The 12,753-nt window shown below is 38.2% G+C and overlaps 1 protein-coding gene across 1 annotated transcript in view; it reads left to right on the top strand.

Moving 5' to 3' along the window:
- Positions 1–12,753, top strand: part of LOC103897037 (catenin delta-2) — a gene marked incomplete at its 5' end in the record, with an annotated part of 124,547 nt that overhangs the window by 89,894 nt on the left and 21,900 nt on the right. The window contains 2 exons of the mRNA XM_019471447.1: positions 6,660–6,694; positions 7,174–7,290. Of these exons, the coding sequence (XP_019326992.1) occupies positions 6,660–6,694; positions 7,174–7,290 (152 nt within the window). The remainder of the gene's footprint in view (positions 1–6,659; positions 6,695–7,173; positions 7,291–12,753) is intronic.

Below are 12,753 nucleotides of genomic sequence, written 5' to 3'. Positions count from 1 at the left end.
ATCCCTGTGTTATCAACACTGTTTCCAGCACAAATCCAAAACAGAGCCCCATACTAGCTACTATGAAGAAAATTAACTCTATCCCAGCCAAAACCAGCACAGAAGAACTTTGTAATAATTTAAAAAGTGAGTTTGAAATTCACTGGGTACAAAAGAACAGCCATCAGTAAAATAAGTGTAGATTTGTGGGGGGTGGTGTTTCTTTATTTTGGTTTCTTGGGTTTTTTTACATTTTCCAGGCTCATTGTAGGGGATTGGATTAGGTTTGTTGGAACATCAAAAGGACTTCTTGGTACGGTAGCCAAGTTGATACCACAGCTGACTAATAGAGTGTGATTAAATATTTGAGAGAGGTTACTGTGTCACATCTATAGAGGTGACTACCGAAGTCAGAGATTTTGACGTAATTTTAAATTGAGCAACAAAAAAAATTGCACTTGGGGGTTGATCTTTTCTGTGGTAATTTATTGAGGGGTTGGTACTTCTTCATGGGATTATTTTACTTAAAATTTGTTCTTAGGTCTTTCCTCTGCCCTCCAGCACAGAAGAACTTTGTAATAATTTAAAAAGTGAGTTTGAAATTCACTGGGTACAAAAGAACAGCCATCAGTAAAATAAGTGTAGATTTGTGGGGGGTGTTGTTTCTTTATTTTGGTTTCTTGGGTTTTTTTACATTTTCCAGGCTCATTGTAGGGGATTGGATTAGGTTTGTTGGAACATCAAAAGGACTTCTTGGTACGGTAGCCAAGTTGATACCACAGCTGACTAATAGAGTGTGATTAAATATTTGAGAGAGGTTACTGTGTCACATCTATAGAGGTGACTACCGAAGTCAGAGATTTTGACGTAATTTTAAATTGAGCAACAAAAAAAATTGCACTTGGGGGTTGATCTTTTCTATGGTAATTTATTGAGGGGTTGGTACTTCTTCATGGGATTATTTTACTTAAAATTTGTTCTTAGGTCTTTCCCTCTGCCCTCTCCCTCCCCCCCCGATAGGTGATACTGAAGGTTGTTTACTATTTTGCAGATAACCTGAAGTGTACTGCTGATTTAAAATCTGCTTCCTCTTTGCTTTAGATGGAATATTAGTTTCTCAACCTCCTTGCTTTTTGTGAAATGCTTCTGAATCTTTTTTCTTCCACCTTCCACAACCAGAATAGCAATTTAAAAATCAGTGAGACATTATCTGCCTGTAATTACATACAGCGATGTTTGTGTGGTTCCATTGCAGAAATAATTGAAAAGATCATGTGCTGATACAACTCCTTGTAAAAATCCTTTCATAGCTGTTCTATAGTAATGTTAGATATAATTTCATGAATTGTTTTAGAAAACAATAAAAAGAAATATTTTTGTGTAGCAGATAGCTATAGTACTTTCTCCAAAAATGAGTGACAACTGTAAACTGAATGACTTCACATAAAGAAGAGGCACACAAACATTTCTTGGATAATTAAAGGAAATACAAAAGGTGAGTTTGCCCTGGCAGCCTGTATGCAGGCTCCATGATAAATCAAGACGTATGCCAGAAAGAGTGAATAAAAGAAGACCTATATCCCTTCCCAGCCAGAACTGAGTTTCCTTGCTATGGTGTTCTGAGGAGCAGTAAGGCACAGGACTTGAATAACCAAATCATATGGCCCGATGTGCGTGTGCACTGATGTATATTGGTGCACAGGATAACAAAAATTAATTTCCGCAGCCTGCATAATAAATACTATGCTAGGAGAAGTGTGTACAGTGCAGTGAACCTCCTTCTTGCACTGGATGGTTCAGAAACTATGGAGGTATTCATCTGAAGGGAGTCAGGTCTCACATTAGGCCATGTAATGTCTAAAACTAAACCCAAGCGCTTCTGCAGCTACCGCTGTGACCAGGTAGCATGCAAAATGTGTGTGTTGGGCTGTGGGTGTGATGTGAGTTGCCTTTGCCCCACTGTTGTCTCTGCTTCCAGGGCCATGGGCACACTCCCGACTTCTAGGAGTTCAGCTGAGTCCAAGGTGCCCTTGCTGCTCCCCATCACCAGCTTTGAAAGCGAATCCTTGGGTGTTTGTACATGCCCTGTGGCAACACTGTCTGAGGATATCTCAGGCAGTGTTTCTTCTGCCAAAGCGCTCAACAGCCTTCCCCACCTCTGGGTTACCTCCCATGAGGGTTCTGGTTACTTTTATAGAAACATGGCTCATGAGCATGGTCCAGGAAAGCAGTATTTTGGTGTCACTTTGAGCATTCCCTTGTACACCACCAAAACTGCTTTTGACTCCCGTAAATTGTGGGAAGAGGTGTTTGATGGTCATACGTAGCTCACCTTGTTCTGCTGGTGCTGGCTGTTGTGGGACAGTACCGTTGTCTCCACAGAGCCCATCTTGTCATGCTGAGTTCCTATCAAGTCCGTCTTGAAGAGGACACCCACTTCCTGTTTCGCTTTACTTGAGATACAGGAAAAAATAATGAAGGCTCCCAAAGGCCCGATTTGTTGCTTTTTTATAGACATACTGTAACTCAGACTGGGATTTTTCTATCCATGCCTGAAAAGGGATGAACTTGATGTAAAAAGAGTGCTGGTAATAGTCAGACATCCTTTGCTGACCATAGAAACTCTGCATTTTTGCAGTGCTTTGTGCTTCTGATCTTTCCATGCTGTGCAGAGACCAGTAGAGCTCCCCGAGTGCTCTATTCATGTGATGTTCCCCAAAACGAGCGCCCTGCAGTGTGCTATGCTCATTTGCCTTCCATCCTCCTAGCATGCAAGGTCACACATAGAAGGTTTCTCGCTACTTCGGTGCTTTTATTACATACGTGCAGAAATGGGACCATGTGAGTTCAGCTGGAATCAAGATGACCACCCTGTGGATATTTACTTAGCTCATTCTTGCCTAGGGAGGTAAAACAACTTTTACTGGAATATTTCCTTGCATAGGTGGTTATTAAAGGTAAAGTTGTAGGCACAGTGTAGTGCATCCTTACAGAAGATAGGTTCATTAGCTTCAAGATGAACATCCGGAACTAAACATATGACAATATTCTTTTTTTGTTTGGTTGGTTGGGTTTTTTGTTTGTTTGTTTGTTTGTTTGTTTGTTTTTTAGCATTATCTTCTCATTCTTAAGTTATTCTGCTTCCCTGAGATTTTCCTTCAATAAACCCTATTTTCCAAAGACAATATAAGTATAGAAGAATCAAAGTTTTGTATAGTTGAATGGTGACACAGGATTCTTTATATCACTCGAATAGAATTCAGTAGAATGGTCCTCTTATTTTTACTAGAACATTTGAAGTACATACAGGATGCAGTGACTACCAATAATGAGAAAAGAATACAACAAATAAATCATAATTATTCTTCTGGTTTTGGGTTAAGGGAGGTAATAATTATACCTGCCTGAGTTCTCAGCTCACTAACATTTTATGCTACTATTTTCTAATACTATACTAATGTAATTCTGGTTAAAATCTCCCTCCTCAAACTCTTAAGTTTGGTGCAGGTTTCCATAGTTCAGAGCTTCTCAATAAAGTATTTTATTGCTCGGCTTCCTCAGTCGAAGTTGGTAGAGTTTGCAAACTTATATAATGAGGCATAGGAATATGCAGAAAAGTGGTTGATAATGAATTTAAAACCTTTCCTTTAGAAAAACTATAAAGCAGAAAGCTTTATTTTGCTGAACATGCTGAAAATTTTATTAGGGGGAATACTTCTGTTAATTTTTTTTTTTGTCTTTTCATGTATTTGATGTGAGTATACAGTCAATTGTACTGATCTCTTCTGAAGCTGGAAAACACCTAAAAGAAAAGCACAAAAAAAAAGGCACTTTTATTCACTCAAGCAGATTTGGCACAGTTGTGTGACAGCCTAAAGGCTCCCTGCACAGACATGTCAGATTGCTTCAGTCAGGAATCCTTTTCAGGCCAAAGGCAGGAAAAACTCATTTTAGCAAAAAAAGTTAAGATTTAAAAAAAAAAGGTGTAAAAAAAAAAAAAAAAAAAGCAGGGTATCTTAATTTAAACTATGTCAAATTCTAATAAGAGTTTTCTAGGGAAACCCTGAACATGTTTGTCTGCAGGACTGAGGCATCGGTTTGTAACCAAGAAATGGCAACTGTAATGTGCAACTATATTGGACTGTTCAAAAGCTAAAGAGCATGAATTTAACTAGGGAAAACAGCACTTTCTTCATACCAGAATATATTGATAACCTTGTAGGAGCAAATACACTTTTAATACAGAATCAAAGAATCACAGAATCATTTAGGTTGGAAAGGACCTTTAATATCATCGAGTCCAACCGCAAACCTAACACTGCCAAGTCCACCACCAAACCATGTCCCTAAGCACCACATCTACACGTCTTTAAATACCTCCAGGGGTAGTGACTCAACCATTTCCCTGGGCAGCCTGTTCCATATTCCATATGTTGAGTAAGAAGGTAGCATTGGGATAAAAATTTTTGTGGTGAATCTGCTACATTGACTATAAAAGTTACAGTATTTATTAAAAGACCATTACAGTAGTTGTGAGGAGAAGCCTGACTAAAACTGGAAAAGCCAAAATATAGTCAAAATTTATTGCAGTCCTTTTTTAGACCTTCCCATCTAAGATTTCTTAAGGTGAATACATTAAAATGTTTCTGTGGAAGTCAGACTAGTGATATTAGGGATCACTACTAATCAGCCACTAGTGATTCATTTAATACTATCTGTACTATGCTGATAATGAACTTCTACATTCTATACAAATTTACTGCTTAAAAAGGGCTAAGCTGGAATTCCTGGAAATAATAATTCACTCTTTATGCACAGACTTGATTTTCTTTTCTCACTGATTTGGATGAGGTGGCACAGTCTTTTACATCAGTGTGTCCTTGCCAGCAACATTTAGTAATTCATTCTGCCAGCGAGAATGCCACCTGAGATATTTTAATTTTTTCTGTCTTTTGAGGTGGTATCTATCACATAGAAATCTGGATACTGGAAGAGGGACTGTATAGTGGAAAGTAATATATTGCTTATTATGGATGATGCGAATTCCAGAAAGGAAGATTGCTCTAAAATCCCACTGTGTCAGCTGAAGCTGCAGTTGTTTAGTGATTTTGAAAATCAGGCAAGGGGAATTTCAAATTGGAAAAAGTAATATTTCAAAAAGAGCCACTGTTCCTAGTCACCACCCACTTGGGCTCCATTTGAAAAGGTAATTTAAATTAAAGTAATCTCTTCCAGTTCAGCACTTCGCCATTATTATTTGCCAGAGTACTCTGGCTATGTTTATCCTCAATATTATTAACTTCAGTGGACTTGAATGCAAGCATTTTAGTTGAGTGTCTCATCGAAGGGCTAGCTTCTTAATCTATGAAATCTCACTACAGTGAGTCAATATAAACCACAGATGGTAGATATTTGGAAATTGATGATGATGATGTATAGATTTGAATTTGTCAGGTTAACACTTTTGATGCCAGCTAGAAATTAAAAGTTGTCCTTTTAGAACAATTTATATGTAAATTAGGCAATTATCCTTTTTTTTAACACTGAAATTGATAAATAATTAACCCAATTTCTTTTCCTGTAAAAAGAGACCTCGGAAAAGAAGCATTTAATTTCATTTACGTTATTCTTGCTCAGAACATAAATACTAGGAGCTATACTCACATATTCATAAGAGATCCAGCGTCTGTTGGGAAAAGGGAAAACCATTCAGGATTTAAAATCAATTTACTCATTAAAAAGAGCATTTATTCTTAACATCAGAAAGAAATTTATAGTTTGACAAGTTAAAATAATTTCTGTCTTTGTTTTTTTTACCGATGGATGGAACAGATGATTTTGTTCTCCCCTATAAATATCTTGTAAAAATGTACAGAAAAATATTTTAATCATGACTGTAATAACCAGTTCAGTGTTCTCAAAAGAATGATTATTACTGAATAACTTCAATCCTTTTTGTATTCTTGGCATGTGAGAAAGACCTATATTGAAGCATAAACAGATCATGCCTTGAAGGAAAGTGTACTCATTGATTAATTGAATATATCATTCATTTTATAGAAAAAACCCTATCTATCTAACCCATCCTCTAGTGTGCATGCTCATTATTTTAAAATTAAGACCTTCCATTGCTTAAGGGCTTGTACACAGAAGCACAAACACATCTAAGTTTACTTTCTTGTGTAGGCCAATTGAATTAACTTAGCTGTACATTTGAATAATATAAAAATGCACATAATGATCAGTAGAACCCGGAATCATACTTGTAATTTCTTTTAGAAATCACATGTAACTGTTCACTTGAGAAAGCAATTTATAACTTTCTCTATAAAAATGGAAAATCAAACAAATAGAAGGATCCAAAAAAGTTGCAAAATGTTAATGTTTTTGCTTTGAAATAGTGTAATTTCTCTATCAAGACTTAAGAGGGCAGTTTCTATATGTATGTTTTTAATTACTTAATTAGAAGTGGAAGATGCTTCCCTCCTGCTGAATGAATGCTGTGCAAGTCATTCATTAAAAAATATGTAAAATAATACTTGATATATTTTAAGTATGCTATTTATTCTTAAGTCAGTTCCTTTATTCTTAAGTCAGTTCTTTCAAAACAGATTTAGATCTGAATATTGATGACACACTACTGAATAATTTAATAAAAACACTATTCTTTTTCTTTTCAGTTCAACAGAAGAGCAGTTTCACTGGCAAACACAAGGTAATGTACTTATCTACATATATGTATTACATATATTCTCTCCCAGAATTATCATATTTCCTAAAGAAGATAGAGGGGAAAACAACATTTATTTATGCAATTTTTTTTTTCATTGTTAGTGTGTTAAAACCCTACTTAAAAACTGGCAAAATTTGGTGAAAGTTGTTAGGCTTGACAAAAAGAACACCAAGATTAATGCAGAGTTTTGAGAGGGGGGCATTGCTAACCATGTCTCTAACTTAATTTTTAAAATTAGACCTGAACTTTCTCATTTTGCTTTTATTAATCCAAGGCCACACTTTCAAAGGATGGCATAATTTTCAATATGGCCAGCCTCCTCTGAATATGTGATCTTGGTGCCTTCTCCATTCCTTCATCAGCTGTGAATGCTTAGTCATAAAAGGTTTTACCTTTGTCTGGTAACTGGTTTTACCTTTTGTCTTTCTTTTTACATTTTTATGTTGTTAATTTTATTACAGATGGTCAGAAGGATATAGAAGATGAGCTCACCACTGGTCTGGAGCTGGTGGACTCCTGTATTAGATCACTGCAGGAATCAGGGATACTCGATCCACAGGACTATTCAGCCAGTGAAAGTAAGCTGCTAGAAGTGCGTTTTCTAGAACCCAGATGTATTTGTAACATTTCATGCTTTAAAACTGAATGCATATCTTACAGTGTTTGTCTTGATTATTTTCTGATATTGGCAGAAGACAACGTAGTTGCGAGGAGGCAAATTGCCTCCTTGCCTTGCAAGTTAATTTTTGGTTTTGTTTGTAATGGAGAGAATCTCACTGCTAGTTTGTTGGGGAAAAATCTGAACGTGGAATATATTTTAAGGAAAATATTTTGTAATTGCAGTATTGCTGTACTATACTATAAGGACATGTCACAAGACTTCAGCATCACCAGTACAAAAGTAACTTTCAAAAAGCACTTTTTCAGTAAGCAAAGGTAATAAAATGAAACATAGTGTGGGGCTGTGAGTAATTCTGATGTCTCTTTGTAACCACTTGGCCAGGTAGCTGGTATTCCTTAAGACTAAAATTTTCAAATGGATACACAGACAGAAATAGTTAGGTGAACTTTTTAAAAATGATGCAGAGAATGGCAGCTGTAGCAAGAAAGCTGAAGTCTTTCCTCAAAGGTTGGCTCACTGGTCATTTAGCAGCCATTCTGTTTGGAGAATTGTGCAGGGAGTGGATAGATCCTCTGCTAGAACCAGCCGTTGGGGAAGTGAATCAAGGCTAAACAACGGCAAAAGTGAATGAGGGACATGCCACTCAACGTATTTGTAGAACAGATGTCTACAAATACTTGTGCTCATGAGTCACGTACACTGAGACAAAGTTTTCCAACAGGTTAACAGGTCTGTTATCAGTTGTAGCGCTAGATATTGAAAAAGCAGGTTAATTCCCTATTTTCCTTTCCTTTTCCTCAGTCTCCTATCTGATACTCTGTTCCCATCTGCCACAATATATACCCGTTTTCACTTCACTCCTACTGCAGCTCCTGACACTACCTTGGCTTTTCAATTTTCTCTAGTATTCCTCTACATCTCCTTCCCTCTGCTCAGTTGAGCCATTTTTGTCTTTTTCAGTCCCCTGCTGCCCAGTACCCTCTGACTGAGTCATGTCTTTCGAGGTGGCTGCCCAAATTCAGCTTTCTCGAAACCAAAGGGGATGATCTCCCCTTCATCTGGAAAGGCTAATGGAATGTGACAGCCACCTTCTGCAAAGCATCTCTAGCAATGATGAGTCATCACCTGAAATGTGGTCATCAGGTGATGAAAGGAAGGCATTGCAAATTGAATGCAGAATTTTAATTTGTCAGAACATTTTGCATTATTTTAAAACAAGATTTGCAGTAAAATTCGCAGCTGACAATCCTGGGACAGTAGAAAATTTTTCACTTTTCATGTGCACAAAATTTCTGGGCCAACAATGTCACTAACACTTTCGTTAAGATGTTGCTTGATCTGAACACAATCTGTGTGATTAACATCTCATAGAATCAAAATCATAGCCAACAATGTCACTAACACTTTCGTTAAGATGTTGCTTGATCTGAACACAATCTGTGTGATTAACATCTCATAGAATCATAAAATCATAGAATAGTTTAGGTTGGAAGGGACCTCTAAAGGTCATCTAGTCCAATCCCCCTGCCATGGGCAGGGACATCTTCAACTAGATCAGGTTGCTCAGAGCCCCGTCCAACCTGACCTTGAAGGTTTCCAGGGATGGGGCATCCACCACCTCTCTGGGCAACCTGTGCCAGTGTTCCACCACCCTCAGCGTAAAAAATTTCTTCCTTGTATCTAGTCTAAACCTACCCCCGTTTAGTTTAAAGCCATCTGTTAAGATGTTGCTTGGTCTGAACAAAATTGGGAAAACATGATGAAACAGTGTGAGCCCTTATAATTTGCCCTGTTTTTTTCTTCATTTGGGGGTGAGGAGAAACAGATTAAATGACTAGCATGATAAGGATTGCCTTCAAAATGTGATTCGATAGAAAAATGAAACTGGGTAGATGGCAATAGAGGAGATTGGGGGCAGGGAGGGGCTAGCTTGGATGGGAAACTGTCAGAAACTGGCTGAAGAGATGGAAACTAAGAAAAAATGTTAGGGAAAGATGAAGACAGTAGATGGAGAGAAGTCTGGGTATGTGAAGAAAACTAGTACAAAAGCCAGTTTCTGGGGAGTATCACAAAAAGATGAGACACAAATAGGAATGTAGATAAACGGGAAGGAGAATAAGGAACGTGGGCAAATGAAAAACAGTGATGGAGAAGGGGAGCAATAGCGATGGACTGTGTGGGGGACCAGCAGGGGAGGAACTGAGATTTGTTGAAGCAGGAGGTCCAGTCAGAAAGTTGAAAGCTGAATTTGCTTGGTTGGATGGTTTGTTCAAGGGATCAGGAGTTAGGTGCAGAGAGAGGGAACAACAGGGTGATGAGAATGACCTTCGAGAAAGGAAACAGCGATGGAGTTATGGACAGGACAACAGCTGTCCCTAAGAAACATAGGTTTGGAGAGAACAGGCAAGTGCATGTGCTCACAAGGGAGCAGGCTTCCCCACAGAGCTGCAAGCTTGATCTTCTTTATTGTCAGGAAATATTTGTGAAGCCTTTTGTCACAGTGCCCCATACTCTTCTGCTCCAGGCCCACCTTGTAATGAAACTAGATTGCTATTTGCCATTTATGGTTTTAATTAAGAATCAGATATATATGCCAAAGCTAACAGTTGCAGCTCTGCTAATCACTCATAAATGCAATTAGGATGTCATATACTGGATTTTCTTTCTAGTTTGGGGGTCTGTTTTTCAATTTAGAGTAAAATATCACAAACACATCAGACAGTTAAAATGTTACTGTGTTTGAAAAGTCAAAAGTAACAAAGTCAAGGCTGTCTATACAACATAATTTGAATTTTTATGACTGCATTATAAAACAATTATTATCATGCCCTGTTTTGTACATTTTCTGTCCATGCCTCATTTACCCCAAAGCTAAGGCCCAGATTGCACAGCATACTAGAGGGGGATTTCATCTGGAGTGCTCCTGACTTCTCTAATCAATGAGTAGAACGCACATACTAAATGAAAAAAATCCCATATTTGACAGTTCAGCTTTGCACTTAAAATTTAATTGTGTCCCTCCTTAGTGTCCTAAAGTTCTGATGTTACAGTTGTGAAATCATTCAAAGTGTCTTCTACTGATACTTAGTTTTAGGTGTTCCCGGTTAGTTTGCAGGTGTGCTGAGAACAAACAGCTGTAACTGGACACTGTGGAAGCACAGTCTCAAATATATGAAGCATGGTATAAAAGGAAGTTTAAAACTCACTCTGAAGTGGCTCACACACAGCATTTGTATTTCATAGGCACTTTCGGTCTTAATTCCTTCAATCTCCAAAAAGGAAATGTGATCTATATAAATGTTTCACTTTACAGGTATTCTAAAAATTGTTATTTGTGATGTATTTCAAGTAAATGTTGAGTGTCATAGAATAATCCACCAGGGTGCTATTTTTTTTTCTTTGTATTGGACATTTTTCAATGAAGGCCTGAGGTCATGTGGTAAAAAATGAGGCAACTACAAAACAGTGAATAGTTTTGCATTGTGTGCACTGGCCGTAAGACAAGAAAGGAGGGGAAGAGCGATGATTCAGAAAAGGCAACTTAGTCTGGCATTTCCTAACTTTTGAGCTCTTAACTTTACAATTGTAGTTATCTTTACTTCTGCAGTTTGACTGCATAGCTGTATTTTAAGTAACAAGGCTGACTCTGAGGAGAGCATTTCCAGCCTGCCATGGCAGTTCTAGTCTAGTTGAGGCAGATTTTTTAAATCATCATATGAAAGCCTGCCCAGGGATGTGACCACAGCTTCTTTTTCTGAACTGCATGCATGTAGTCTAATGAGTTAATCTATCAGTAGCTCTGCCTTTGTAGAGGATTAGTATGTCTGTAGTCAGAATCTTTACGATTTGGTTTCACGCACTCTGATTTTCTCAGAATTAGTTTTAAGAAGTCATCACATAGCAAGCAGCTGTTATAATACTCTAAATCCCAAACATCACTTCACATGTGCTATTCCTTTAGTAGCAAATAAAAGCCATGAAAAAAGGCTAATGGGACGAGTCACATGAAAGGGGCTTACACAGGAGGGGTTCCGTATTGCTAATAGAGATGCTCACTAATTATCTTTGCTAAGTGTGAATCAGCAAATAAAAAAAAAATAAATATATAAAGCTTTTATTAATTTGACGAAATGCAAGCAGAGCGATCACTGTTTTTAAAGTAATTATTATCAGAAGAGCGATCACTGTTTTTAAAGTAATTATTGCCAAAGATGGGCAGATTCATAACTGCTGCGTGCTCTCATACAAGTTTTCTGTGGTTGCACTGACCCTGGTACAAGGTTATATGCATCTGAGGGGCACTCCTGCACTGTTGCCCATCTCTTTCTTCTGTCCCAACTCAGTATAAATTGACTTCCCAAAACCATGTGTTTCCAGTTACAAGCGAACAAACAGAAAGTAAGGAAACTTCAGAATTACACAAGAAGCTGCAGCTGAGTTAAGACCTGAACCTGCATCTCCGTGGTCCAGTTCCCTGTACGGCAGTGATTTCTCTTTATCTTTACGTAGCTGTAGATCTGTCACCACTGCGTCACTCCAGTTTACATCAAACATGATCTGATACAGTTTTTGTGGAGCCAGAGGGGTGTTCAGCCTGTCCTAAGTGTTTGTGGGGATGTCACCAGCAGAACGACGGTGCTCCACACATACCCTCAGTCCCTGAGGGTGGGCAGGTACAGGCTGCTGCTAGTGGCAGTAGCCATTAGCTACGGTGTGTCCTAGGGACCAGCATGGTCCCTCAGTGTCACTGTAAGGGCACTTGATCTGTCCTCCTCCCTGCTGTATATCACTGTAACACCCAGCGTGGCAGCCTGGAGCTGACTGCAGAGCTGACTGCCCCTCTCTGAAAATATTTCTTCTCTCCACCATTATCTCTTTCTAATGGGAACCCAAAAATATTGCTTTTGCAGAAATGAGGATAAATAACTGTCACTTTAAATAAGATCAGGGGAAAGACCAGACATGTGAGAGCCAAGCTAATCACGTATGACATTGGAGATGAGTCGCGGGAGAGGGACAGGAATGCACAGAAAGTGTAGGACCTGAAATCACTGGGGAAGGAAACATGCAGGGGAGCAAAATTTAGTTCAGGACAGAGATAATACTGGGGATGTTTCAGACAGACATGAGACACAGCAGTACTGAATAATGACTGTAGCTCAGGAAAGGTATTTTCATGACAAAATTGGTTAATTTAGTGGGGAAAGACGTGAAAAAAACATTTTGCAAGGGCTGAGTATGTATTGTGGAGACCAAAAATTAATATTTCAGATTAGAAAGCTTGAAAAGATGGGAGATGAAGGAAAAAAGACACTTTTTTCCTCCCCTTCCTATCACTGCACCACTGTCTCAAAATCACACAACTACTTCACATTCATTCCTTTTACTACCTAGTCAGTACAGCTCCTTTTTTTTTTTT

Source organism: Aptenodytes forsteri, unplaced genomic scaffold (genome assembly GCF_000699145.1).
Source record: "Aptenodytes forsteri isolate BGI_AS27 unplaced genomic scaffold, ASM69914v1 Scaffold322, whole genome shotgun sequence".
Lineage (NCBI taxonomy): Eukaryota > Metazoa > Chordata > Aves > Sphenisciformes > Spheniscidae > Aptenodytes > Aptenodytes forsteri.
This window is presented reverse-complemented; position numbering and strand designations above follow the sequence as displayed.